Source organism: Chenopodium album, chromosome 17 (assembly GCF_948465745.1).
Source record: "Chenopodium album chromosome 17, dcCheAlbu1.1, whole genome shotgun sequence".
NCBI lineage: Eukaryota > Viridiplantae > Streptophyta > Magnoliopsida > Caryophyllales > Amaranthaceae > Chenopodium > Chenopodium album.
The window spans coordinates 29,282,563-29,310,521 of NC_137850.1; the positions used below are offsets into that span (position 1 = coordinate 29,282,563).

At 34.1% G+C, this 27,959-nt stretch overlaps 1 protein-coding gene across 3 annotated transcripts; it reads left to right on the plus strand.

The window, feature by feature from the left end:
* The first annotated feature begins 1,226 nt into the window (after nt 1-1,226).
* On the plus strand, nt 1,227-27,959 carry LOC145587752 (uncharacterized). Of its 3 annotated transcripts, XR_014101422.1 has the most exons (8): nt 1,228-1,637; nt 1,933-2,174; nt 2,292-2,388; nt 24,343-24,526; nt 24,705-24,786; nt 27,063-27,111; nt 27,207-27,569; nt 27,682-27,959. XR_014101422.1 is itself a non-coding variant. In XM_081644440.1 (7 exons), the coding sequence occupies exons 1-7, from the start codon at nt 1,269-1,271 to the stop codon at nt 27,229-27,231; spliced, it is 1,056 nt and encodes a 351-aa protein (XP_081500566.1). In that variant the 5' UTR covers nt 1,227-1,268; the 3' UTR covers nt 27,232-27,959. The 3 variants fall into 3 exon arrangements, 2 of the variants coding, with proteins under 2 accessions (XP_081500566.1, XP_081500565.1); XM_081644440.1 differs by having other exon boundaries at nt 1,227-1,637; nt 27,199-27,959; XM_081644439.1 differs by having other exon boundaries at nt 27,207-27,959.

Genomic DNA, 27,959 nt, shown 5'->3' on the forward strand with positions numbered 1-27,959 from the left:
TCTTACTTTCTCCAACGCGTTCTAACTTGATCGTCGAAGGCAGAGCTCCCACAACCGGAGTCTCCGTGTTTTGCAGGTACAGACCGCGCCGGACCAGTCTTGGTGACGTAACTCTCCCGAGGGACAAAAACACCCAAAATACCAAGGTATTCCCATGCCTATCAACAAGTCGCATATTCAAATTACCCATTATATCACACTTTTGCTCGACACTGAGTCCTCTGCTAAAAGAAACCTCCGACTTCTCGTAATCAGTTGGATATGATTTGATCTGATCTAATCTAATCTAATTTGAATTGGTTTGATTTGATCTAATTCAATTATTTCTAAATAATTTGATATAAATTTAAATAAGTTGAGCTTAACATAGACTCTGTTCACTTCACCTTACAAAAATAAAATTATGTAAAAATAATTTCAGATCAATAAATATAAGTTCAATTCAGTAAAAATAATTACAGTTTAGTAAAAATAAGTTCAATTCAGTTAAAAAAAAATAGAGAAGAAATATAATATATAATTAATAAAAATAATTTCAGTTTAGTTAAAATAATTTCATTTCACCAAAAACAAGGTGAAATGAAGACCCCATTTGGTTTGAAGTAAAATGTTTTCATGGAAAATGATTTTCCTATTTTTCTTTGTTTAGTTTGTGAAGTGGTGAAAAATAATTTTTCAAATGATGGAAAATGCAACCTTAATGGTGGAAAACATTTTATTTCAAAAAACAAGGGAAGCTATATTTTCCTCCCTTTACCTTACCTTCTTTTTAGTTTTTTACTTTTCTCTCATCCATTCACACATTCTCACTCCTATTTTTAAAATTTTCTTTGACTTACCTTGTGGGCAACCAAACAAAGGAAAACCAGCACGTCTTGTGTACGACTAGTCACACCGTGTGACCGCTTTTAAATTAATAAAGTAACCCCTAAAACACTATCTGAGTAACTCCTGTAAAACCGGCCGAGTAACTCTTGTAAAACTGGGCGAGTAACCCATATAACACTAACGACACAACCCTTATAATAGGAACAAAGTAACCGTTGAACACTGACTGGATAACCTCTATAAAACTAACAAATAACGGCCAACGATCAACCACATATAAGAATTTGTGAACGAAACTAATTTGTAATTATGCTCTTACTTGAAACTAATTTTTCATTAAAAATGTCTTAAATCAAATAAAACGGTCCGAAAAGGCCTATAATTGTATCCAAGTGTAATAGAATATCAATTCTAAAACACTTCCATGGCATGAGAACATCATGCTTTGCGCCACTAAAATCAAGCACCCTCATCTCTTCCTCCCCAAATTCAAATTTAAATCATTCACAACTTCTTCCCATCTTCATCAATGGTCAGGTCTACAACAATGGAGAGAGAGTTCAATTAACCAAGACCGCGCCTGGGGCCCTAGTGGCCCCGAACCACCATTGAAGCCTGACCAAGTCGAAATCCCAAGTGGGTCAGGTTCATCTTTAGCTGAGCTTGGTGCTATGGTTCTCTCCGCTAGTGACCCAATTGCAAAATCCCAGCTTTCCCACTTTGCTTATTCTAAATGGCGTTCTGAGAAGCTCCCCATTGGGGTTTTCGACCCCCCTTCTCGCCCTGCACGGCCGTGTAAGCCCCAGTTGGTACATTCTTCTTTCTCCCTGATTGTATTGAAATTAATCTCTAATTGTGAAAGTAATTTTAATTTCTGAGTATTGTATTTAAAGTATGATGTATATTTAAATTAAAGAAATATATTTTCAAGGTAATAATATGGTAATAGAGAATATACCACTCTGATTAGAATCAGGTTATAATGGGTGTCACATTGCATTTTATTGGGTTCAATTTGTCTCTATTTTATGGGTTGTAATCAGTAGTACTAGATTTGTCTCTAATCATATGATTAGTAAGTGATGCCAATTCTGCAAAATGTAGGTACCTCCTAAGGATATTCCAACTTCTAAGGATTCCGGGTTGCCGCTCAATGCATATATGCTTCATAACCTTGCTCATGTAGAGTTAAATGCCATTGACTTAGCTTGGGATACTGTCGTCCGTTTTTCTCCATACGAGGAGATTCTCGGAGAGGGGTTCTTTGCTGATTTTGCTCATGTTGCTGATGATGAGAGTCGACATTTTGCTTGGTGTTCACAAAGATTATCTGAACTTGGTTTCAGGTAATTACTAATGAGTGCTCTTTAAGCTTTGTGTTTCATAGTGATATAATGGATGGAATGTCTTCAATTTCTTACTTTGTATTATGTTCTTATGTTAAACTCTTCTTCTATAAGCAGCTATGGAGATATGCCTGCTCATAATCTGCTATGGAGGGAGTGTCAGAAGTCATCTAATGATGTAGCTGCACGTTTGGCTGCAATCCCACTTGTCCAGGTAACCTAACACTGTTAGACATGTCTCAGCCATTTAATATTATTTGAGGTTGTCCATGGTCAATGGAGGTCTGATATTCGTTTGTGCTATAATTGTTTTATGGGACTTCTACCATGGAATTTTAAAAATTGATAGCATGTATTCCACAACATTTTGCCTAGAAATGATTGCAAGGCCTTATGACTGACATATGCCTTAGATTGGAATGCTAAAACAGCTGGTTTTGAAATGATAAACCAAACAACAATTTTAATTCGATATGTGAATCATATTTAAGCAGAGCTTTATCAAGATATATGTCTGTGGTAGTGAACAATCTCACTCAATGTGTGAAGTTTCTTCCTCGTATCTTTATGTCCATCATCCTTCTATGATGATCATTCTTCTTTCATGTATATCATCATTCATGTGGACAAGATCTATATATCAAGCTGCTGGAAAAGCTTCTTGAAACTAATTTAAACCCTTTTCTGATATCTACACGGAGAACACTTAAGTTTATTATTCATATTCGTGGGTTTTGCACTATAGGAACTAAGTAAAATATAGGTCTTTGCTATTCATGGATGCTTTTGGTTGAAATGGAGCTCAATTACTAGATCAAGCACATCATGTTTCACGAATGAGGTCAATGTACTTTAGTCTTCATATCTACAAGCATTGAAAAATTAGCTACAAATCAGCAACTTCATGGATATTGCAGAGAATTTTTTTTACTGGATCTTTTAATACTACGTATTCTGTTGTACTTAAAATTATTGTCCCGAAGAAAAGTATTTAGAAGAATGGCCCATTCTCTCCTCCATTGTTCTTGTACAGTTAGTCATTCATGATAATCCAATGACTGATAGCACTACCCGTGGGTTCACGCTTAAGCTGACTCTTGAAATTCCTCCTTTTGTCTCATCATCAGGACAATATACTTTCACCAAATGATTACCCTTTGAGAGAGTTGAAGCCCTTGCAACCACAAAACGCTTTCATGTCACATATTGGTAGGAATATGGGATTATAATCTAAAAAATCAAATATAAATTAAATATTATCGAGCGAAAATGTTTGAAACTTCTCGGGTTTAATTTCATTTATGCAATAAAGAGTCCTTTTTTTTTTCTTTCCTGCCAAGTTCCGCTTACCCTTCTCAATAGTTCTTTACATTATAAGACAACTTCAATATCCATTAAATATCCTTAACACCAATTTTTCTTCCCATAAATGTTGATGAATTGCATGACAATCCAGTCTCTCTTCCCCTTTGGTATCCCAATTACTCAAGTGCATGGAACCCTAGTATTCCCTTCATCACTTTCCACTAAACTACTAGCCATCTAGCAACTACCATATGGATGATTTTCCCTATAGCTAGACTAGTAACTAAGCATTCTTTTTCTGCGTGAAATGCTTCTTTGTAGTATGACTTGGTTTTATTGACTTTAAATTACAAACTTTATTGATATAAGTGTCTTGGCTCAATCCTATCCAGTCATCCTTCGAGACCTATCTCTATTGATTTTGATTCCCAATATGTACTTAGCTTCTCCAAGGTCTTTCATGGAAAAACAACTTTCTATTGATGGCAAGACACTTATATCGCTAAGGTTTGTAATCCAATAGGTGTCACCCCAATGCTTCAGTCAGTACATCCTTATACCAATAGGTAGTACTACCAGTTAGGCAAGCCAACTAGGGTCCAAACTTAATTCTCAAACATAGAGTCCATTTCGGATTTGATGGCCTCAAGCCATTTCTTAGGTGAAATCAAAGCTTGCTTGTAGGTGTTAGGTTCTGAATTCTCCAAACTCAATATTTTAGAGTCTTTAGTTAACTGAAATCCAAATTCTTGTTTGGAATTCTCGTTCTACTCGACTTATGTGGGGCAAGCATCAATAGAAATGTTCTCTTCAACATCTCAAAGATTTTCGCATGAATAAGATTCAAGTGGGACGATAGGAGTTCGGCTTGGTGAATTAGCTTGCTCTGACTTTACTTGTCATAATAGAGTTATGCGCCCTTGCCTTTGACGCAATTTGATCCACATCCTTATGTTGCTCATCTCGAATTTCTTCGAGAACTATTTTACTCCCACTTGTCTTTTTGGAAATAAACTCTTTTTTGAGAAAGACACCATCACGAGCAACAAGCTCTTTGTTCTCTTGACGATTATAGAATTAGTAACCCCTTGTTTCTTTTAAGTATCCTACAAAGTGACATTTATCTGATTTGAGTGCAAGTTTGTATGATAGTAAACGTTTTACATATACCTCACAACCCCAAATTTGAAGTAAAGATAAGTTTGGAATTTTTCCATTCCATATCTCATATGGAGTCATTTCTACGGCTTTTGACAGGCTTCTATTTAGTGTGTGTAGCTGTTGAGGAAATCTTCAAAAGGAAATTGGAAGATCAGCAAAACTCATCATTGATTGAACCATATTTAGTAAAGTTGGGTTCCTCCTTAAAGAGACGCCGTTTAGTTGTGGCGTTTCAAAGTCAATTGGGAAAGTATTCCACGGTCCTCTAGATGATCATCGAATTCTTGGCTCAAATTTTCGCCACCACGATCAGATCGTAATGCTTTTATTGTCTTACCAAATTGATTTTGTACCTCATTTGGAATTCTTTGAATTTTTCAAAGGATTTTGACTTATGCTTTATTAGGTAGATATAGCCATATCAACTTAAATTATCGGTGAAAGTAATGAAGTAATTAAACCTACCTCTTGCCTTTGAACTCATTGGCCCACAAATATCTGTATGTATGAGTGCTAAGAGTTCATAGGCCCTTTCACCCTTTCCCATAAAAGGTTATTTTGTCATTTTCCCCATTAAGCATGATTCAGAGACATCAAAAGATTCATAATTGTATGACGTAAGGATTCCATCCTTTTGTAACTTTTGGATGCGCTTTTGGTTTATATGACCCATCCGACAATGTCATAGGTAGGTTGGGTTTAAATCATTGTTTCTTGCTATCTATGTTATGGATCGATGCCGTCCTAAGCACATATAAACCATTAGTCAATTTCGCACTAGCATATAACATGTTATTGTAAGAAATGAAACAACATTTATTCTTTATTTCAAAACAAAATCCTTCATTATCCAAAACTGAAACATAAATAATTTTCTTGGTAATCGACAGAACTAGATAACAATTTTTAAGTTCTAAAATTAATTCAGACGACAAATGTAAACAATAACTTCTAACGACAAGTGCATCAATTCTTGCTTCATTTCCGACGCGAAGCTCCACTTCGCCCTTTGCTAGTGTTCCATTTCTTTTTAGTCCGTGCACATCATTAACTATGTGAGAACCACAACCGGTATTTAACACCCATAAAGAAGTAGAAGTCAAATTGATTTCTACAACATAAATGCTTGAAGTGGAAGCACTTGACTTCTTGTCCTCGATTTCTATAACATAAATTCCTGAAGTAGAAACACCTAACTTCTTGTCCTCCCAAGTATTTGGAGTATTTGGGGCAGTTTCTCTTCAGTGACCTATCTTATCACAATAGTCACATTTGCTTTACGCTTCTACTTTTGGCGTAGCGATCAGGTTAGGCTTTTAAAAGACGACAACTTCCTTGCCCTTCTTCTTCTTGCCCACCCCCTTATTTTTGAAACCCTTCCTCTTTTGAACTGTCAAAACCTCTTTCTTTCTTTAGTTATTTAGGAATGTCTCTTTCAGACTAGCAACCCATGCAATTCACTCAAAGTCTTTTCAGACTCATTCATGTAGAATGTCATCCTAAACTGAATAAAGGTGTCAAGCAATGAATAGAGAATGATATCGGTAGCCAATTATAGGCTAGAAGGGAATCCTATACGTTTCATGATTTCAAAAAGACCCATCTTACGTTCCAAATTAGTCTCATGTGGCATTTGAGTAATTTGTCACTCATATGCCACATGTCACCTCTTAATCTTTCCTTTTTATATTCTGTTTTTATTATAAAACTTAAAATAAAAAAAAATATATAATGTTAAAAGTCTTCATACATTTTGTAACTTGCAAAATTGAGTAAGAAAACGAAGTGTTTTGTTTCCACCATAATATAATAAAGTTGAAATAATTAGTAAACATTAATAAACATATGAAGTACAATAAAAATATTCTTTTTTATCTCCTACAGTTAAAATATAATTTAAATCAATACGTCATTTCACATCCCATAATATTCATGTATATATACCTAACTAAATCTTTCATCTTCTTCCACAATTCCACCCTCACTCTCTCTTCTCTTTCTTTTACTAAATTTTTCAGTGTACAATGTACTTCACTCCCCTCAATGATCATGAAACAATTACTTCGTATTTTAAGTCAAAAGTTTGAACTATTGAAAAACATACCTAGACATAAAAATAACCTAAGTAACAACCCGTGCATCGAACGGGCTAAAAGGATAGTTACTATTATATAAGGGTTAACAAGTACTTCGTATTTGGAATAGCGAACCTCAATATATGCGGGACCTAAGTTCATTATGTTGTTATTAATTAGTGAATTCTAGCGCATTGATAACAAACATACAATAAGCTTATAAGCATTTTAAAAAAAATAATAAAATGAAACATTAAATATGAGCTATTATGGCCCCCAATCCTAAGAACTAAGCTTGATTGGGCACCTCCTTGGACTCTTCATGGATCTCCATCCACCTTTGTCATGTGCCTTCTCACCTTGGGCTCTTTTTTGGATTACACATTATTCATATAATTTAACAATATGCAGATCGTATTTAAATTACAAAATTACATTACAATACGTAGATCGTATTTTCTAGTTTAAATATTGGGTCATACCAGTCATCTATAACAATAATAATTTCAGTTCGCAGATCACATTTAGGCCCTATGCAGATTGCATTTAGGCCCTGTTCACTTCACCTTAAAAAAAAATATTCAGTAAAAATAATTTCAGTTTAGTAAAAATAAGTTAAGCCAAAATAATTTCAGTTCAGTAAAAATAATTTTAGTTCAGTAGAAATCAGTAAATTGAAAGAAAAAAATATAATAGAAAATCAGTAAAAATAATTTCAGTTCAGTAAAAATATTTTAGTTCAGCAAAAATAATTTCATTTCAGTAAAAATAATTTCAGTTCAACAAAAATAAGGTGAAGTGAACGGGGCCTTAATGTCAAATCATTTCAAAATATTGAGTTTTCCAGAAATTCTCTTATCTAAGATTATATTCTATAAAAAATAATTCAAGGTTTCATTTTCAAATTTCAAAATTTGAAATTTCATTCTCAAAATTTCATCTTTCAACATACTTTATTTCATTTTAAAATTTTTTTTTACATAAATTAATCATATTGTTTTCACCGCTACACACAAAAAAAAAAAAAAAAAAAAAAACACCCACACACACACACACACACAAAAGGGAATAAAACAAAAGAATACAATGATAAAACAAACATAATACAAAAAATAATATAAGGGTTAAAGCAAACGAAAATTAACAAGAAGAACATATTATCTAAGTTAAAAGAACATGATCTGTATCATTGAAACCCAAAGAACATTTTTAATCTACATACATTAAAGTACATTGTTTGAAATGTAAAGAACATACTTCCTCCGTTTTATTTTAGTTGACACGTTTCTTTAGTCATATTTGTCCATGCACAAATTATATCATTAATATCATTAATTAACGATAAGCAAAAATTATAAAAAGTTGATATTTTTAAAATATACATTGTGACGAATCTAATAAGATCCCACTTGACTATATTTTTCCTTATATATAAAACACAAAACATGGTCAAAGGGAGATGTGTGAATAGTGCTAAAGTCAAAACGTGTTAACTAATAAAAAACAGAGGTAATATACTTTATATATACAAAGAACATATTGATGAGACTCAAAGAACATATTCCATATTATTAATAATAAAAAAAAAATGAATCTGTATCTAAGAAGTGATAAAAGAACATTTATCATAATACGAAGAACATCATCTTCAACCTCAGAAAATAACACGAAAAGTGGAAAAATTAAAAATATCCTTTCTCTGAGCAACGAATTAATCAATTACATCATTAAGAGATTATTTGGAACAATAAAATCAATTCCATTATAACATTGAATCACTTCGAAATTCAAAATTTACCATGGTTTCTCTCTCTATATAAATTCAATTTCTCTTTCTTAACAAAAAGTGAAATTTTATTCACCAAAAAAATTCTATTAATATATAAAATGTTAATAATAAATCAATTGCATAAATCAAGAAATTTAAATAATGAATAAATCCGTTAAATCTGTTGAAAACCACAAACTTTATCTTAGAAAAACTATTTTTTGTATTGCTTATATTAGAATAAGATATGAGAGGATAATGATGATTGTTAATTCTCATCCTCTACATAATTAGCAAATGAGATGATATAAATTCAATGTTTTGTTTTCAATAAAAAATAAGAGAGATTCAAAGAAAATTAAAAGGAGGTAATATAAGAAGAAGTTTTATTGTAATAAGGAAGAGTATATTTTGTTATCTCGGGTTGTAACCCACATTTATTCCTCCATATAATCCCTATTATTATTTGAGTTAGCAATTTGTAAATTGATATAACTCTTATATTTGGTATCAAGAGCCACAAGTACCTACTTTGTCTACCAACTTTGTTTAGCCACAAGTACCCCAATTATTAAAAGACCAATATGAAGATTGGTGCATCAAAATGAAAGAATTTTTGGTTCCTTAGTGATGGGTTTGAAAATCCATCAGATGAAACAAAAACAAAAGCAACATAAACTAAAGAGAAGAAAGATGAGTTGAAAGAAAATCAGAAGAAAGTTCAAAGGGCATTATTTTTTATCTACGTAGGATTAGACCGTGAAACATTTGTGAAAATCTGAAGTGCACCACAAGTAAGGAAGCTTGGGATAATCTTGCAACTATATTTAAAGGATTCGAGAGAGTTCGAGAAATTTGCTTACAGGTACTACGAGGTGAATTTGAGGAAATCAAAATGACTAGTAATGACTAGTAATAACTCAATCTATGAATATTTTTCTTGCCTACTTATAGATGTTAGCCAACAAAAATTAAATGGAGAAAAGATTGAAGATCAAAAGATTGTTGAGAAAGTACTTCTGTCATGCAATAAAAGATTTAACCATGTATTACTTATGATAGAAGAATCAAAAGATATTGATTCGTTATCAATAAAAGAATTTATGGGGTCTCTTTAAGTACATGAACAAAGAATATGTTATAGAGCAAGCACTTGAATCAAAGTTGTCATTAAATAATGAACAAAGAGGTGGAAATCGACGAGGGGGATTTTGTGGACTAGGAAGAGGTCGTGGTAACTACCAACCTCGCAACCAAAGTAATGAGAGAAGTTTTGGCTAAGGGAGAGGGTCAAATAGAGGAGGAAAGAGTTTAAGCGAACGCGGTAAATGAAAAGACATTCAATGTTATAATTGTCAAAATTATGGACATTATGCATCTTACTGTTTGAGCAATCAAACGAATCAAGGCAATCGATTAAATTTTGCTAAATCATCAAGAAACAATGAAGAAAGTCCTACATTGTTACTAGCACATGAAGAAGCTAGTAATCAGCAAGACATGTGGTTTTTCAATTCAGGCGCTAGCAACCACATGCGTAGGAGAAAAAAAAATTTTATTGACCTTGATGAGAAGATTCAAGGGAATGTAAGTTTGGGAGATTCATCCAAACTACAAGTTAAGGTAAACGAAAAATACGGTTTTTCCTCAAGAATGAAAATGAAGAATTCATTTCTAAAGTTTATTACGTACCTAATATGAAAAGTAACAAACTCGGTTTGACAACTTTTAGAAAAAGGATATATTGTTCATATGGAGGGTAATAATCTTCAACTAAAAGATAATAGTGGAAGATTAATTGCTGAATCGAAAATGGCGAAGAATCGCATGTTTCTGCTCCAACTTAACACCGAGGTTCAAAATTGTTTCTATGGTGTTATGGAGAATGAGTCATGGAAATGGCATAAACGTTTTGGGCAATTGCATTTCAATGGCCTAAAACTTTTGCAATTAAAGAATATGGTGCATGGATTACCTACAATTGAAGACCCTAAACAAGTTTGTGAAATATGCACAACTGGAAAACAAGCTAGACCTCCATTCCAAAAGGGATTATCATGGAGAGCTAAAGCACCATTAGAATTAGTACTCACAGATATATGTGGACCATTGGAGCCAATATCTTTGGGAGTTAATCGCTATTTTATTACCTTCATTGATGATTATAGTAGAAAATTATGGGTGTATATGCCGCATTTGATACATTCGTACAATTTAAGGCTCGAGTAGAGCTAAAAAGCTGACGTAAGTTGAAAACACTTAGGTCTGATAGGTGGCGAATATACATCAAGTATACTTAATTAGACAACAATTTACAGCCTCTTATACACCACAACAAAATGGAATTGCCGAACGGAAGAATCAAACAATTCTAGACATGACGCGAAGCATTTTGAAATAAAGAGGATTACCAAAGCAATTCTGGCAGAATTTGTTGCATGGACAACTTATATTCTAAATCGTTGTCCTGCAAAGAGTGTAAAAATATGACACCACAAGAAGCATGGAGTGGTGAGAAGCTAAATGTTGAACATTTTCGATTATTTGGGTGCATAGCTGTAGCACCACAATAATTCTCCTTTTCTAAACCACTTAATTTAAATAAAATAGAAGAGAATCATTAGCATGTTACCGCCGCATGTTATAACGTTAAGGCTTTATCAAAGTATCGCAGCGGAAAATCCAACTTAAATCTTAAAATATATAAAAAGAAAACCAATAAGTCAAAGCTTACAAACTGAAACCATAAAGACCCTTATTTAAAACCAAACCAATATTTAAAACCCAAATCATAAATGAATACCAAAACATAAATAAGTTCAACACAAAGAACGAATGCTCTTAATCACACCAATCCTTTGACCATGAAAGGATCAAGCTAACCCGTGCAATGAAATCCCTGAATTTTACATCATCAAGCTAATCTGTGCAATACTGCTCCCCAATAATACAAGTGTAATAATTGGATCATTACAGGGTTATTGAAAGGCAAAGACCATGACCAAAAGAAAACACACACAAAAGCACACAATCAGCAAAGCTGAGTACATACAAGCTACAACGTACCAAACCTAGCCATACAACGTACCAAACCTAGCAATCATACAACTAATTAAAGTAAATAAACATTTATCATGAATTCATTAACCAAGACTCAACACTAAAATAGTTCAATCAACTCAACATACTCACTAACTAATTCTATACACTTGACTCTTTATATTTAATTTAATTAAATTAATTTAGAGTAAGCAATAGACGAGGTTGTCTAACCCACCAAATCATTTTGGTCCCAAATGACCATTTAAAATAAAAGTTTAGCGCGATGCAAGAATGGGTACGACTCCATTCTCACAAAGTTAGTCTAAGATCTCATCTAACTTTCATTATGAAATAAAAATGTAAATACCAAAAGAAAAGAGGACATGTTGATCAAACGAGCCTCGGAAAGCCACGGGCTACCACTGTATACCCCAATCCATAATTGTTAATACTTTAGAAGTGCACGATTTCCAGAGTTTTATTACTCATCTATATTTCACGTTACGTGATTACAAATTTAATTAATAGCTACCTTATTCAAGTACACCATACATAACAATCATACATACAATTCACTTTTAATCTTATTTAGGAAAACGATGATCACATCACAAATTGACCTTTAATTCCATTAAAATTCCAACATATCCAAAATTGTTGAACATAGTCAACCCACCTAGCCATTTCGGCTTAATCCACATATACTCAACATACTAAAAAATCATGCTTACGTAATAAATAAAATAATAATAACTTCACGGAATAATTAATAAATTCATTCCACGTAAACCATTAAATTCCAATCCTTCAACAATCCTAATGTGGTTAATAAACCAATCCAATAATTATATGCTTGTATCAACATTCCATACAAATAATTAATCCAATTCAATATGCTTGCATCCATAATTCCATACAAACATAATCAATTTTCCAAAACATGTCTCACAAATATAAGTACATGCATTAATTTCAATGTTTAACCAAACAATTTCCATCCAAGTGTTCTCTAAACATGAAACTAAGTTATTTCTTTTTGGTAGCTAAAAATGATACTATTTATAACGAAGTAGACATGTACGTACTTCGTATAAACAATTCTTTGTGTCACTTTTAATCAATTAAAAGTCTCATAAGGAATAATCACTTCCTAGGAAACAACCAATAATAAAAAATTAATACCCAAACTAATTTCTAACAATATAAATTTGATTAAAACTCCTTAAAACTTCCTTTAATTTTTATGCTAAATAATCATTAGAAATACAATAGGAACAAAAGCCTTAATTTAATTGTTCATAAGAACCCTAAAATCCCAATTTAAATAAATTAAAACCCTAGGTTTTAAAACTATAAAATCTTAAAATTTAAAACACAATTATAATCTGAAATTATAATTTTAAATCATCAAAAACATGATTTTGATACTAAATAAACTAATTTCAAACAATAAAATAAAACCCAAAACAAATAAATCAATTTTAAGCAAAAATAAAAAAAAGAAAACAAAGGAGGAGAAAAGGGAATGGGCCACGGCCGGGCCGCTGGTTGGTCGCCCGTGGTTTGGGTCAGCGTCCGCCATCCGGCGACCGACGGTGATGAGGGCAGCAGGCGGCAGCAGCTAGTGTTGGGTGGCAATGGTGTTTCACATGGGAAGGAGGAAAGGAAAAGAAAGAAAGAAAAAAAAGGAAAAAGAAAAGGAAAAGAAAAATAAAGGAAAAATAAAAGAAATAAAATAAAGGAGAAATAAAATAAGACTAATCTTTAGTATGGGGAAAAATTTGGGGATTCATGGGGTATTTATAGGAGAGAGAGTTGTAGGGTAAGTAGGAAGATTGAGCCTCATAAAAATAATGGGCCAATTAAATAAACAAATGGGTTAGACTTTGTTTTTATGAGCAAAATTTGTAGGATGAAGGTTTATAAAATAATTTGTGCTAAAATAATTTTTGACCTTAGCTAATAATTTGAAACTTTTGGAATTAAATTCAGAAAAATACAAATAAATATTATAAATAAAATAAATTCATTTATAAAATATTTAAAAATACGGGGGATTACAATAGCCTATGCTCAAATACCCGAGGCAACGAGAAAGAAGTTAGATGATCGAGGTGAAAAATGTATCTTCATTAGATACAGTTTACAATCCATAACTTATAAATTATACAATCCTATCACTGGAAAGTTGATTGAGAGTAGGGATGTAATATTCAGCGAAGGAGAATCCTGGAAATGGGATGATCAAGAAAAAGAAAAAGAGAAAATTGTGGTTGAAGACTATAACTTATAAATTATACAATCCTATCACTGGAAAGTTGATTGAGAGTAGGGATGTAATATTCAGCAAAGGAGAATCCTGGAAATGGGATGATCAAGAAAAAGAAAAAGAGAAAATTGTGGTTGAAGACTATAACGATATCACAGAAAAGAGTTGTGAAAAACTCAACCCAGGACGCTAACAAATAATTTTGATTCATCATCATCATCGCCATCAGAAGGATCACATTCAACATAAAAAACACCTGTTATATATGAAGAGACAAATGAAGTTGATTCATTCTGCTTATATGCAGACCACGAACCCATTATTTTTGTAGAAGCATTAGGAGAAGAGGAATGGAGATCTGGTATGAAAGAGGAGGTCAATAGAGAAAAATGATACATGGGAGTTGGCTACATTGTCAAAGGGCTATAAGGCCATAGATTTAAAATAGGTTTATAAGATAAAAAGAGGTGCAGATGGAAGTATTGGTAGATACAAGACAAGACTTTTAGCAAAAGGTTACAGGAAAAAGTATGGTGTTGATTATGATGAAGTATTTGCTCCCATAGCTCGTTTTGACATTGTAAGAATGATGATCTCACTTGCCGCATATCACAAATGGAAGATATATCAACTTGATGTTAAGTCAACATTTTTAAATGGAATTTTAAAAGAAGTTTATGTGGAACAACTAGAAGGTTTTGTCATTAAAGGAGAAGAAGATAAAGTGCTTCGTTTGAAAAAAGGCACTTTATGGTGTAAAGCAAGCCCTACGAGCTTGGAATACACGTATAGATGGATACTTGATCCCGAATGGTTTTATCAAGTGTCCGTATGAACATGCAATCTATGTGAAAATCAATGGTGATAATATACTTATAGTAAGCTTATATGTTGATGATCTATTATTCACCGATGTTTGATGATTTTAAATCGGCAATGTTCAAAGATTTTGAAATGACACATTGTGGGCTAGGCATTGAGGTGAAGCAATGTGAAGATGGAATTTTTATCTCACAAATATGCAAAAGAAATATTTAGAAATTTAAAATGGGCTCATGCAAACCAATGAGCACTCTCGTCGCAACATGGTTGAAGTTGATACTACAAAAGTTGGAGAAGGAAAATTAATTGATCCAACTTTATATAAGAGTCTTGTTGGAAGTCTGAGATACTTGACTATCACCAATATTGTATATGGAGTTGGGGAATAGATACATGGAAACACCAAAGTAATCACATGGGTGCACTGCAAAGAGAATAGCAAGGTATATTAAAGGTACCTTAGATTATGGGATGTTTCACTCTTATGGAGATGAAGCAACGTTATAAGGCTATTCAGATAGTGATTGATTGATTGGGCTGGAGATGAAGATGAGAGAAAAAGTTAATTCTTCATGTGCTTTGTCTTGTTGAAACAAACTGGATTTTTTGAAATTGCAATTGCTGAATTGTTGTCTACTAGAGCTTCAGTAACTTCTTGATGTTTGTGTCTCAAGTTAGCAAGTATTTTTCTAAGCCACCAGCTTGCTGCAATGTACTCGGCTTCAGCTGTGGATTGAACTACTACTTCTTGCTTCTTCGAAATCCATGAAAACACTCCAGATCCAAGTGAAAAAGCATATCCCAGAGTACTGTTCATGTCATTGTTTGAACCACCCCAGTCAGTGTCTTAATTTGCAAACAATTTGGAGTTTGCACTTGTGTTAAACATAACACCAAAAGCTAAAGTTCCTCTTATATACCTGAGCACTCTTCTGGCAGCATCAATATGAAAATCACTTGGTTCACTCATGAACCTTGAAAGCAAACTTGCAGCGAACATCACCTTGTTGCTGTTAGGTAAAGTAAACTTCCAACTAAGCTTTTCATATGGAACATTACAAGAGGTGTACCACTGGCTTGCAGTTTTGCATATGGAACTTCTTAAGAACATCATTTGCATATTTCCTTTGAGAGATGAAGATTCCATCTTCAGTTTGATGAACTTCCATCCCTAGGACATAATTCATTAAGCCCAAGTCTGTCATTTCAAACTTCCTTTTCATCTCCTCCTTGAACGAGAGGATCATCTTTGAATTGTTTCCCGTGACAAGAAGATCATCAACATAGAGTGAAACAATGAGCAAATCATTTTCTCCTCGATTCTTTACATAGAGATTGTGCTCATTTTTACGTTTGTTAAACCCTTGTGCAAGTAGATATGAGTCAATCTTGCTGTACCATGCTCGTGGCGCTTGTTTTAGCCCTTAAAGAGCCTTTTTCAGTTTGCACACTTTTTCTTTTTGCCCTTTAATAGCAAATCCTCAATGTAAATTTCCTCCTCGAGTTCATTGAGAAAGGCTGACTTGACATCAAGTTGATAAATCTTCCACTTCTCTAAAGCAATCAGAGTTTTAACCGTCAAGCCTAGCAAATTAGTAGTTGAAAAGAAGGGGAAGAGAAGGGATGGGGGATCACGTGGGATGTGAGATAAGAAAATAGTAGAAGGATAGAGAAGTAGTGGGGCCAGGTCAATTTCAAAAGGGGATAAAAAGTGATGTCTAATAACGAGCTGTACCCCATTTTATTTAAAGAAAAGTCGACTTTTATGGAGAATCAAGAACTCCTTGCCGTAAAAAATGTCTACAGAAGCTCGGTGTTTTTTCTTTGGAAATTCGTTGGTAACGTTTGAGATGGAATATAAAGAGGAGTTCTTTTGCATCTAGATTCTTTGGAAATTCGTTTAAAATCCTTTGGAAATTAAAATCCTTTTTTTGAGTGTGGGGTTAAAATCCTTTTGCATCTAGTTTGCTTCTCTTTTGAGATGGAATATGAGCATAGCAAACAGATCCAAATATTCTCAAGTGTTTTGCTGTTGGCTTTCTTCCACTCCATGCTTTAATTGGAGTTTTGCCTTGAACCACTTTTGTGAGCAGCCTCTTCAGCAAGTAAACAGATGTGCGAACTGCTTCTACCCAGAATTTTTTTGGCATATTTTTCTCACTTAACATACATCGAGCCATCTCCATCACGGTTCTATTCTTTCGTTATAATCCACTGTAAGCTGATGTTCAATCCCCTCATCTTTAATTCCCTCATCTTCACAGAAAATATCAAATTCAGAGGAAGTATATTCCTTGCCTTGATCTGATCTGATTTTTTGTAGTTTACAGCCACTTTGAGTTTCTATTAGTGCTTTAAATTTTTTGAAATAACACTGAAAATTTCAGATTTTTCTCTCATGAAATACACCCATGTCATGCGGGTGAAATCATCGATAAAAAGAATGAAATACTTGTATTCACCAAGAGATAAAGTTTGATGAGGTCCACAAACATCAGTGTGAACGAGCTGCAATTTTTGTGATGCTCTCCACACTTTATCCTTCAAGAAAGGCAGCCTATGTTGCTTGCCAAATTGACAAGACTCACAAAGATCATTAGATACACAAATTGCAGAAAAATCTCTCACTAGATTTTTCTTATGAAGTTCATTGAGAGCACGCATATTAAAGTGTCCATACCTCTTATGCCATAGCTATGTGTCGCTTGAGTTTGCTGCATTCACATTCTCTACCGGATAATCCCACTTCAATAGAAAGCTTTTGTTTTCGATCGGGACTTTTACAATCTCTTTCTTATTGGAGTCAATGATAGTGCAATGGTTATTCTCAAAGACAAGTGAATAACCATTGTTGACTATCTGGCCAACACTAAGCAAACTCTCATTCAAATCTAGAACAAGGAGCACATCATTGATGTACTTCATACCTTTCTTGGTTTGAACACCGATTGTGCCTTTTCTAGTGGATTGTACAACAACACCATTCCCCATACGAATAGGAACTTTGATGTAAGAGTCAAGCTTGTAAAATAAGCTTGAATTGTTTGTCATGTGGGATATGCACCCACTATCAATTAACCATCTTTCCTTGATGCTACAGGCGCTCATCGCTTGACGTGTATAAATCAAATAGTCTTCTGACTCATTGGAAGCACGAGCATTTGTGTTTGACGATTGTTGCTTCTGTTTGTGCCAACAATCCTTCTCCAAATGGCCTAGTTTTTTGCAATGGCTGCACTTCGGTTTTCCCTTATGATAGCAACTTTTTTCAAGGTGATTTGTCTAATTGCATATACCACATGAAGGGAATTTCCCTTTTGTCTGTGGCTGCTGCTTGTGCTTGTCTTTTCTGTTAGATCGTGGGGCACCATACCACATGAAGGGAATTTCCCTTTTGTCTATGGCTGCTCCTTGTCTTTTGTGTCAGATCGTGGGGTACCCTGATTCTTCCTGTTAGTACCTTTGTTAAACGGAAATTTTTTATGAGACTTTGACAGAAAAGCAATTTCCGAGGGTGGGGATGTATCTATGTCATCCTTTGCAAATTTATGCTCATGGGCAAGCAACGAACCCATCAGCTCTGTCACACTAGTTTTGTGATGTCCTTAGATTCAACAATTATTGTGGACATTGTGTTGAACCTTCTGTCCAAAGATCCTAAGATCTTTTGCACTTTTTTTTTGCATCTGAAATCTCTTCTCCATAGATATTCATTTCGTTTACAACCTCCATCAATCTAGAAGTGTAACCTTTTATATCCTCATTCTCCTTCATCTTCATATTATCATATTGACTTCTCAAAGTATTGAGTTGAATATTTTTGATTTTTTCATTGTCATGGAACTCCTCCTTTTTCCTATCTTCTTTTTATTTTATTTTATTTTATTTTTTTAGGCTCTTAAGATCATAAGGCTCTTGATACCAATTGTTACAGCAAAGCTCGACAGTGTATGTAGAAAGAAAGTGGGAAGATTTCTTATGTTTATTTGATATGTACAAGAGTACTTTATATAGGGGTGAGGGATGCCTTCTACATTATTGTGAAGCAATGAAGAGTCACAACTTTTGGCATTTCAACTACTCCTAATAACTCTAGTACATTCAAGTTTATTCACTGATTTCTTCACTAATTGCTGAACACTAAAAGTCTTATTTACTAACAATAAAACTACCACTCCTAAACATAAGGAAACCACTATTCTACTAAAGCTTAATCCACTACGCCTAAACTGATAAAAACAAACTCCGCATTTAGTCACTATCTTTATTTACTCCAATTAACACATGCACCTAAGAAATAGATAACTACTTTGAATAAATCCAACATGTCACTTGGTCTCTAACTAATACAATTCAGTTGCTATCATTTAGTTTATGTAGTAGTTTAGTGGGTTTGAATTGTTAAGTAGATAAGAGGTAGATTATTAGGACTTTGTTGTTGATGGGTCAATTAATTGTTGCATTAAAATAAGAAATGATGGTTTATGCATCCACCTTTTTAGCTTTGGTTGTTTAATATCTCTTCACTATTTAAGTAGAGTTGTACGTTGGTTTTTTGGGTGTGCAAGTAAAATTTAAGTTTGTGGATGTGATCCTGCTATGCCTTGTGCTCCTCCGCAATCAAGGCCCCAAGCTCCCCTTGGGACAGTTCGTTACAATGTGCAACCGTCATTCTTAGGCATATTCTCGGCATCTTTAGGATTTTATGAAGTAGGTTTATCCTTATCATTGTGTTTGCCATTGTCCTTACCCTTTGGGATCATTCTAGCGCTTTCCCTTGTCGTTTGCTTCCAAAGAGGTAGCAACATTATTATTGTTTTCTACGCGTGATCAACAAGAGTGTTAGCGGCCACGGAAGAAGTTTCAATGTTTTACTAGTGCAATTTTTTATTATTTTTTTTCCCAAAATTTTTAAACTAGAATGAAATTGTAAAGCTTATCTTCTTCCTCGGACATTTCCTTGATATCTAACATCAAAGAACTTAACTCACTAAAAAGCAGCCTAGCCTATTTATACTAAACTAATGCTGGCCATAACTCGATCAAATAGGCATAACTATCCACTACTTTAGTAACTACCCATTACATATTAACCATCCATTATCATTAATTGTATAGTTAGCAGCATTTCATCATAACATCCACCAATTTATGAAGACTAGCAACGTAGGTTGTTATAATAACCACCCACTTCCCCACTACTCCCCCTACTAAATTTCTGCATCCACCGTCACATCACGCCCACTAAGGGTTTGATAATTGCCGAGTGGTTACCACGTACCACTACCCGTGATCCCACTTTTGAGATCATGATAACCTTCGGGTGATTACCTTTATTAGTAATTATCACCGATGATTTCCGTTGTGGCATCCAATGTAACCACCTAATTAACTCACCAACGTGGCTACTAAAGTAACCACTAAATAGTAACCAAGTAAGATAAATACCTTCCATAATCCCCCACCAATCTATAAAACAGTTCAGGGCGCAATGAAGCGAGAGGGGTTCTGCTGCGCCTAGGCGTGCCTACTCTGTGCGCCTCTTTGAAAAGAGGCATAGTATATGGACAGTTATAAAATTTTGGCTGAAGTTTGCTTCAAGTGCGCCTTTGGTGCGCCCCATGTGCTTTTTGTGCACCTAATCCAGAACGCCTAACCCAAACCACATTAAGCGCTCACCCCTGATTGCCTTACGCCTTAGGCGCACTTTTTCAAAACACTGATCCCCACTTGCTAGTGATCATAGTAACCACAACCCACATGCTTACCTATACTCGTGTGCAAGTGCTAAGCCTTTACGGACTACTATGTTTAGGCATGATACCTTAGATTTCACCCGAGTCCAAGTCGATGTCCACCTTTCCATCTTGTGCCATATCCCCGATAGACGTCCCTATGTTTAAAGCTACACCTATGACTCATGGCCATAAGGCCACCCATGGTCGGCCACAGAGTGAGCACCTACCACCTAAAGAGCATTCTTCTACAATGGCTAATTTAGCCAGCTTGCACAATAATGGCCTCGAGGGCCAAGTCATTGCCCTCTGTTCCACCAACACAATGTTGGCCTCAAGGGCCATTTCCTTTCCATTGATTCTACCAAGGGTGTGGCTACAGGGTTCCTATGGCTACGTTGTATGATGGAAATCTGGATGTGTTAGATAATCCAAGTGTGATAGGTCGGAGTTTGCACTCGACAACCTCTCCATGCACCCCAATGGGAGCATGCGGAGGAGTTACCACGTCCGCGTCACAGCCCATGGTCCTTGACAATATATGTGACAATATATCTTGTTTCTTTTGTTGTTTTTTTGGCGATGTCCAGTGTTTTAACTTAATGCATGTTAAAAGTTTATAGAAACTTTGTTGTTGTGCAGACTTAGTGATTGAAATTGCAAATTTTCACAATCTAGATTAATGATACAAGTATTAAGAATGATGTTGTTCTAAATAAAGATAGTAATTTAACCAAAAATATACTTATGAGAAAAATGTATTCATTTTTTAACCTTTTTACCACATCTCTTGCGTGATACATAGAACCATTTATATTCACTTTGTACACAAAACTATTGAGTTTAACGTAACAAAGTGAATTTCTTCCTTAATTTCCATTAGTTTATCCAAGATTTTTCTTTTATGTGCTTGTAGAAATTGTCACCAGTGGATTAAGACAAGACTTGAAAATTGTGGTTGTCTCACACATACAACTTCATCTGACTTTGCTCAACATAATAGACCCCCTGGTTTTACTCAAGCAATGCCTAACCTCCAAGTTGCTCAACAACCTCCTCTCCATTTAGATCCATTTAGAACCTCCACTGTAGATGGTTCAGGCGAACCTCTTCTGAAGTACCAGATCAACAAAGTCTCTGAAAATTTGTTTGACCAAACTTCCTATTTGGTTCTTTTACTGGAACTTCCACTGATGTTTGGGTGAACCTCTCTTAGGTTTGCGAGATTCTGCTTCTTTGTTTCTCCTTTTTGCTTCTAGCTCTTTAGCTTCTAAGCTCCTATGCTCCTATGATTCCTTGAGATATAATTGTGCCTTCAAAACTCCCTTCTAAGATGCAGCTTTATCAACTATGATTTTTCATGATTAACTTTCTTTGTTTACTTAATATCTTGTAAACTTATGCCAGATTGAGGAAAGTGATCTATATTCTCATTTGATTGAAGCAATATTTTATAGTAGCCATTCTAGAAAGAGGAGTAACAAGGGAATAGGAATAGCTCTGGATGGCTAAGTGAAAGCAATTAAAAGCGTAATAACAGAAACTAATTACAAGAGAATACTAAGCTGATACATTTTTAGCTTAAATATCTCTATCATGACCCCTTTCTTGGTTACTCTCCATGTCCAAGCTTAGAGAATGGAGATTTTTGCATCTTAATATGTTCCACAAAGACCTCTGCATTCACAATATTGAAAGATCTTCCACGTGTTGGTTTTTGGATAACATTTGGATGGACTGAATATTGATATGTCCAACTTGTTATGCCATAACCTACGTGGCTACATACTGTTGAATATGCTCGTGAGATCTCTAAACCATAGCCTGAGAATTTCAGGAGTAGATTTTTCATTGTGCCAAGCTTTCTTTGGGAGCTCTACATCTCACTCTTAATGATTCGAATTTTTTAATGGAAAAGCCTGATCCACTTGCCATTTTCACACCTAGGACTTTTGAGAGAGGATAGAGAGTGTTAAATAGTTGAAGAGAGAAATAGTCAGGAGAGAGGAAGATGAGGAAGGAGAGAAATAAGGGTTGTGCATAGGAGACAAAAAAAGGGGAAAGCAAATAAAGAAAAAAGGGTAGTCTCTTCTTATCGTCGACACTTTTGCAATTCTATATCAGGATCAAGAATTTGCAACTCTTTCCTTTGAAATAAATTTATCATTTTATCATCATGTGAGTAACACTTAGTAGGTTCTTACCAAACATCATGGATTTTTTATTTTTCTTTTCAACTTTATGGCACGTACCAATTGTTGGCCTTGATATAGACTTTGAGCTATAATTTTGCTAGAGGGAGAATTGGTGGAGAAATTTATACCATGAAATTATAATAAAAGATTGGTTTAAAAAAGTTATATAGTACAATATTCTAATGTCCTATTTAATTAATTACAACTAAACTAAGTAAGGTTATGAGATAAATGCTACTCTGTAATATCCTATCATTTAATGGAAGGATCTAATACATTATGCTTAATTTAGGATTTATAAATACTTAAGAGTTGAATAATTTTCCACACATATTTTAGGATGGAGATTGAAGAGTCCCTGATTTAACAAACTTGTTGTCGTGTGTTCCTTCACTACCAAGTGCTCTCGAGTATACAATTGTGCCGAGTCCTTATTTGTATGCGTATGATGTATTTAATGCTAGTTAATCATGTGGGTTGGGTCCGTTTGATGAGAAAATGTCTTTTTACTTGGTTTTTGCTGTACTTGTTAAAAGAAAAATGCTTCTAATCCTCATTATTATTCCTTGGTTGAATATCTTTGTGATGAAGCTTGTATTTTCATTTTCCATGTTCTTTGAGTACTTTGTTCAGATAGTTGTATACTTTGCTGTAATTCGCTTATGTTGGAGCAACCCGTTATGTATCCATAATTTCTGTTTTTCTAAGATCTATTTTTCTCTATGGCTCTATAAATGTTTTTCGATAAGTGTTTTATGCATTGTTCACATGGAAAAAGTGTTATGTTACCCGGCCTCTTCATTTTACCTTAAGTACCCGTGTCGGTCCCTCGACACCCGGATATGGGTATGACATTTAGACGCAACGTTTAAGTTAAAAATTATGTATTTTTTTTCCACAAAATAGGCGGGTTGGACACTTGGACACGTACTCGTGTCGGACATGTGTACCCGATTTCAAGTAACATGGAGAAAAACTCTTCTAGGTTGGGTGCTTATTAGCCACTGAAGGGAGTAACGTTATGTATCTATAATTTCTGCTTTTCTAGGATATACTTACCGCTATATACGTTTTTTCAATAAGTGTTTTGTGCATTGTTCACATAGAAAAACTCTTCTAGGTTGGGTGCTTATTAGCCACTGAAGGGAGTAACTTTATGTATCTATAATTTCTGCCTTTCTAGGATATGTTTACCTCTATATTTTTTCAACAAGTGTTTTGTGCATTGTGGGTAAGCCATCTCTTCCAGGTTTATATATAAAAGAATTTTTCTATGGTAAACCCTGCTGGCAGAATTCTATAGTATTGTATGATACCTCCGTTTCTTTATGTTCTTAAATTTTCCGTTTTTATCTTTCTCATAATTTTTTTAACATGTATACTTCTTTCCAAGTTTGGCAATATCTTTACTACCTTACCCTTCTTTTCTAACAATATTTACCCTTTCCACTCATTTTCTTCTATATCCACCTTTGTTCTTACACCTACCCACCTTTGTATGCTCTTCATCTTACATTTTTCACCTTTTTCATACCTACCTTCACCCACACTCTCTCCTTTATCTATGCAAACAGCAAATGATGAGAACATCACGAAACAGAAGTAATGTTATTAAAAATAATTGTTGACCAAGCTGTATTGAGTAAGAGATCCAGCCATCTCCAATTCTCAGCTTGATGAACTTTTATAAGCTTATGAATTTGCATTTAACCCTATTATTTTGACTTATGGTCTGGTTATTTACATACATTATCTATCCTCTTATCTATCAAATCTAATTGCTTGTTAGTAATTAGGAGGCCAGGGGACTTGATGCAGGACCGCGACTTGTGAAGAAGTTGATTGGATTTGGAGATAAACAAACTTCAAGAATAGTAGCTCAAATCGCTGATGAAGAAGTTGCTCATGTTGCTGTTGGAGTATATTGGTTCTTCTCTGTTTGTCAAAAGATGGGGCGAGTCCCTTGTTCCACTTTCAAAGGTGTCAACTTTATGTTTTTTTTTTTTTTTTTTTTCACAAAATATAATTTTTTTTTTTTTAACTGTGGACTTGTACCCTATTCCGATAAATATATGTAATATTTATCTTCAATAATATGTATACCTTTCCATTTTTTTTTTGGTTTTGTTTTTGGCTGATAATGCGATTTGTGGTGCAGATCTGCTAAAGGATTATGATATAGAAGTTAAAGGACCCTTCAATTATTCAGCTCGAGATGAGGCTGGCCTGCCCCGCCATTGGTTAGTCAAATTCTTTATTAAACTGAGCTGTGGTACTGACAGTTGACAAATGCAAATAAAAATGCTTTCTTGATTTTTCTTTCGAATATGGATTTTAAAAAAAAAAAGTCATATATGCCTGAGGGATTAGTCTTTCTATTGTTTAACTCTAGATGAGTTTGGCTAACCCTGCCTTTTGTTGGTCAAATTCATTATCTAGTGTCCATGTTGGGTAGATTGATATTGCTGCAATGACAATTTATGCAGCTGATATGCTTGCTATTTTTCCTTTAAAGATGATTTGCACTTGTAATGCTAAATAATTAAATCAATTCTGCTCAAATAATTGTTAGCCCTCTCCTATGATAAGGTCTTATGCCTTATTCTGCCTTTCACCCACCTGCACAGATACCTTTTTCTTTGTTTACTGTTCAGCAAGACATGATATGAAGTCAGTGAACAATGTAAAAAAGTGTTTGAGGCTTGTGTGGTTGGAATGTTCTTTAGATTTATGGCTATGATTCGTGAATGAGATGCTTAGTAATACTTTCAGAATGTTTGGTATATTAGTCTGGATATGGGGTTATAATTCTATTTCAAACCTAAGGAAATAATACGTTAAAACCAGCATTGAATGGAATTCAATACGATACACAGTATAGGCATGGGTACATTAAAGCCAAGTACAATGCCTAAAATGAATGACGATGGGTTTTATTACAACACAAAGCTATAATAGTTTTAATTGAAGTTGTGAAACACTAAAGTAGAACTCTAGTAGACAAGTACTGACTGATTAATTAACTCTATGAAGTCCGAGATGCTTTGGACAGTGGTCCAATATATGACAATGGTTTATGGTTAACAGAAGTTTGATTAAAATATGGCGTGTTTTCTTTAACTTACATGCTTTCTCCCTCTTATTCCAATAGTTAGTCTTCTAATCTTGTTGTTAGCTCTAAGTTGAGCTTTGTGCAAGTCTAATGTTGGAGTAATACACTAATAACACCAGCCTTACAATAAGCATAGTTACATCATATCAAGAGAAATGGATTGTATAGCAGAAGAAATATTGACATAATGAAGAATAATAAGCATTTTGCTAATCATAGGAGAACAAAAGTGAGCTCAATAGTGAGATGGGAGAAAGTGAACATTCCCAAGCATTGTTTAAGATATGCGCTCACCCCTTTTTTTTGTGGCACAAACTACCTAATATCTGCTGTGCTTGGTGGGGTACCTTGGCATGTTACACTGTTACTAATGATGATTTAGAACCTGTTTTGGGAGCATTCATGCCTTTGATAAAATCGGAGAAATGAAATCAGAAGAAAAAATTTGTGAAATACTTGTATTGATTAGATTTCAAGGCAACGACGGAATAATGTGTAGCTGCTAGTAGGATTGATGTCTTAAAAATGATTACACATTTTAAGATTGAAACTTGGTGATATTGTTATACATGTAATGTCCCAACTTATAAGTAGTTCATTGGCACAAACTTTGAAGCATTAATTTGTCTATTCAAATATTCACAACACGAGAAATTAGCTGGAATCTGTGCTTGTCTACAAGCTTGTGTTATTCACTCTGACGCTTGGTTTTCTTTATTGTTAAACATTTAGTTTTCTTCGTATTCTTCTTTACAACATATCGTTAATTAAAAATTTTAAGGTACAGTAGCCTGTACCTTGCTTGATACAGATAAAAAACGCGGAAAGAACATGTAGCTGTTTTACAAAGAACATACATCTGTTTTGTAAAGAATATATAGTGGTTTTGTGAAGAACATTCACTTTTATTTATTTATTTTTATATCTATATAACATCTATAATAATAATAAAGAACATGAAAATATTATGTAATGAACATTATCCATATATATTCACTATAATTTTAAACAAAATTCAAAGAACATTTCACAATAAACAATGAACATTATATCACAAATAAAAGTACATTATACTGACAATCAAAAAACATGGAAATATATTCTTTTCACTTTCTTTAGTACAAATATATTTTTTTTACTTTAGGTATATGTTCATTACATTTTAGTAGTATGTTCTTTTCACTACAGCTTAATTTTCTTTACATTTATATAATATGTTATTTTCATGAAACGGATGTACGATACAAGGTACCCACGCCTGTAGGAACCACACACCGACCCAAGTCTGGTTTCCAATCAAACTTTAAGTCTGGTTCTTCAATTTACTACCCTGTATGAGATATACCAATTGTCTTTTCTCTGACAATTGAATGTAGACTGACTTTTATTCAATCTTGTTTCCAGGTATGATGCATCATTAACTGACGATCAAAGCAAAGAACAGCTTTCTGAGGTGTGTGTGACTGTTGTCTGTAGGTTTTTGCTCTGATAAATGCATAAATCTACTATTTAATCATATAAAAATTCACCATTTCACAAGCTTGTCAGGTATATGAAAGACTTGCTCATATAATTGAGATGGAGAAAGAAAATGCCAATTCAAGCAGCCACCCTAGGTGATTGTAGAAGAAATGGTTACAGCTTGTGGAACTTCTCCACCGCGTTCTGCTTCTAAGCTAACTTGTGACTGTCATTTGGCTAATTCTTATAACACCATGTCACCTATGATCTAAAAAGTCATATTCCGTGTTCTAACTTGTAAACATCAACCTGTTTCTCTCTTTTAAGACAGTTGGATGCAGGATCTACTCCACAAGAAGTGACACGAACATAGATGATATCATCAAAACCTCCCATTTCGTACTGCTGGGGTTCCCTATTTTGGTTTGGACGTTGGTGGATGTAGGCTGCGTAAGTTTAGAGCTGAAATATTTGAAATTTTTTTTATGTATTTATTAGTGTAAATTTGTTGTATACCACATGGAAATATGATGCTTTGCATTCTTCTACGTGATCGTTGTAGACTTAGCATTTTTTTGGCACGTGCTGCACATGCTGAAGCTATTTCGGTTGTTGGTTAGTTGATTTGACTCAACAAACAAATCGGGGCAATGCTGAAATTGCGCGCCAAAGCTTGCTCATAAGTCATAACCTTAGAAAATTAGAAATAGCAGGTTTCTTGCAAAAAAAAGAAAAATATTTTATTTAACTTTCATTTTTTATGAATTCTTGCTTTTGCTACCACTTGATGAATTTCATTCAAAGAAGTATTGATCATGACTCGTTGAGCCCTCATTTATG

Excerpts from the sequence above, each read along its gene's own strand:
- LOC145587752 (XM_081644439.1), top strand. The coding sequence starts at position 1,269 with ATGCTTTGCGCCACTAAAATCAAGCACCCTCATCTCTTCCTCCCCAAA. Across the intron at positions 2,389-24,342 it reads CTGCAATCCCACTTGTCCAG|GAGGCCAGGGGACTTGATGC; the intron begins GTAACCTAACAC and ends GTTAGTAATTAG. Across the intron at positions 24,527-24,704 it reads CCCTTGTTCCACTTTCAAAG|ATCTGCTAAAGGATTATGAT; the intron begins GTGTCAACTTTA and ends TTTGTGGTGCAG.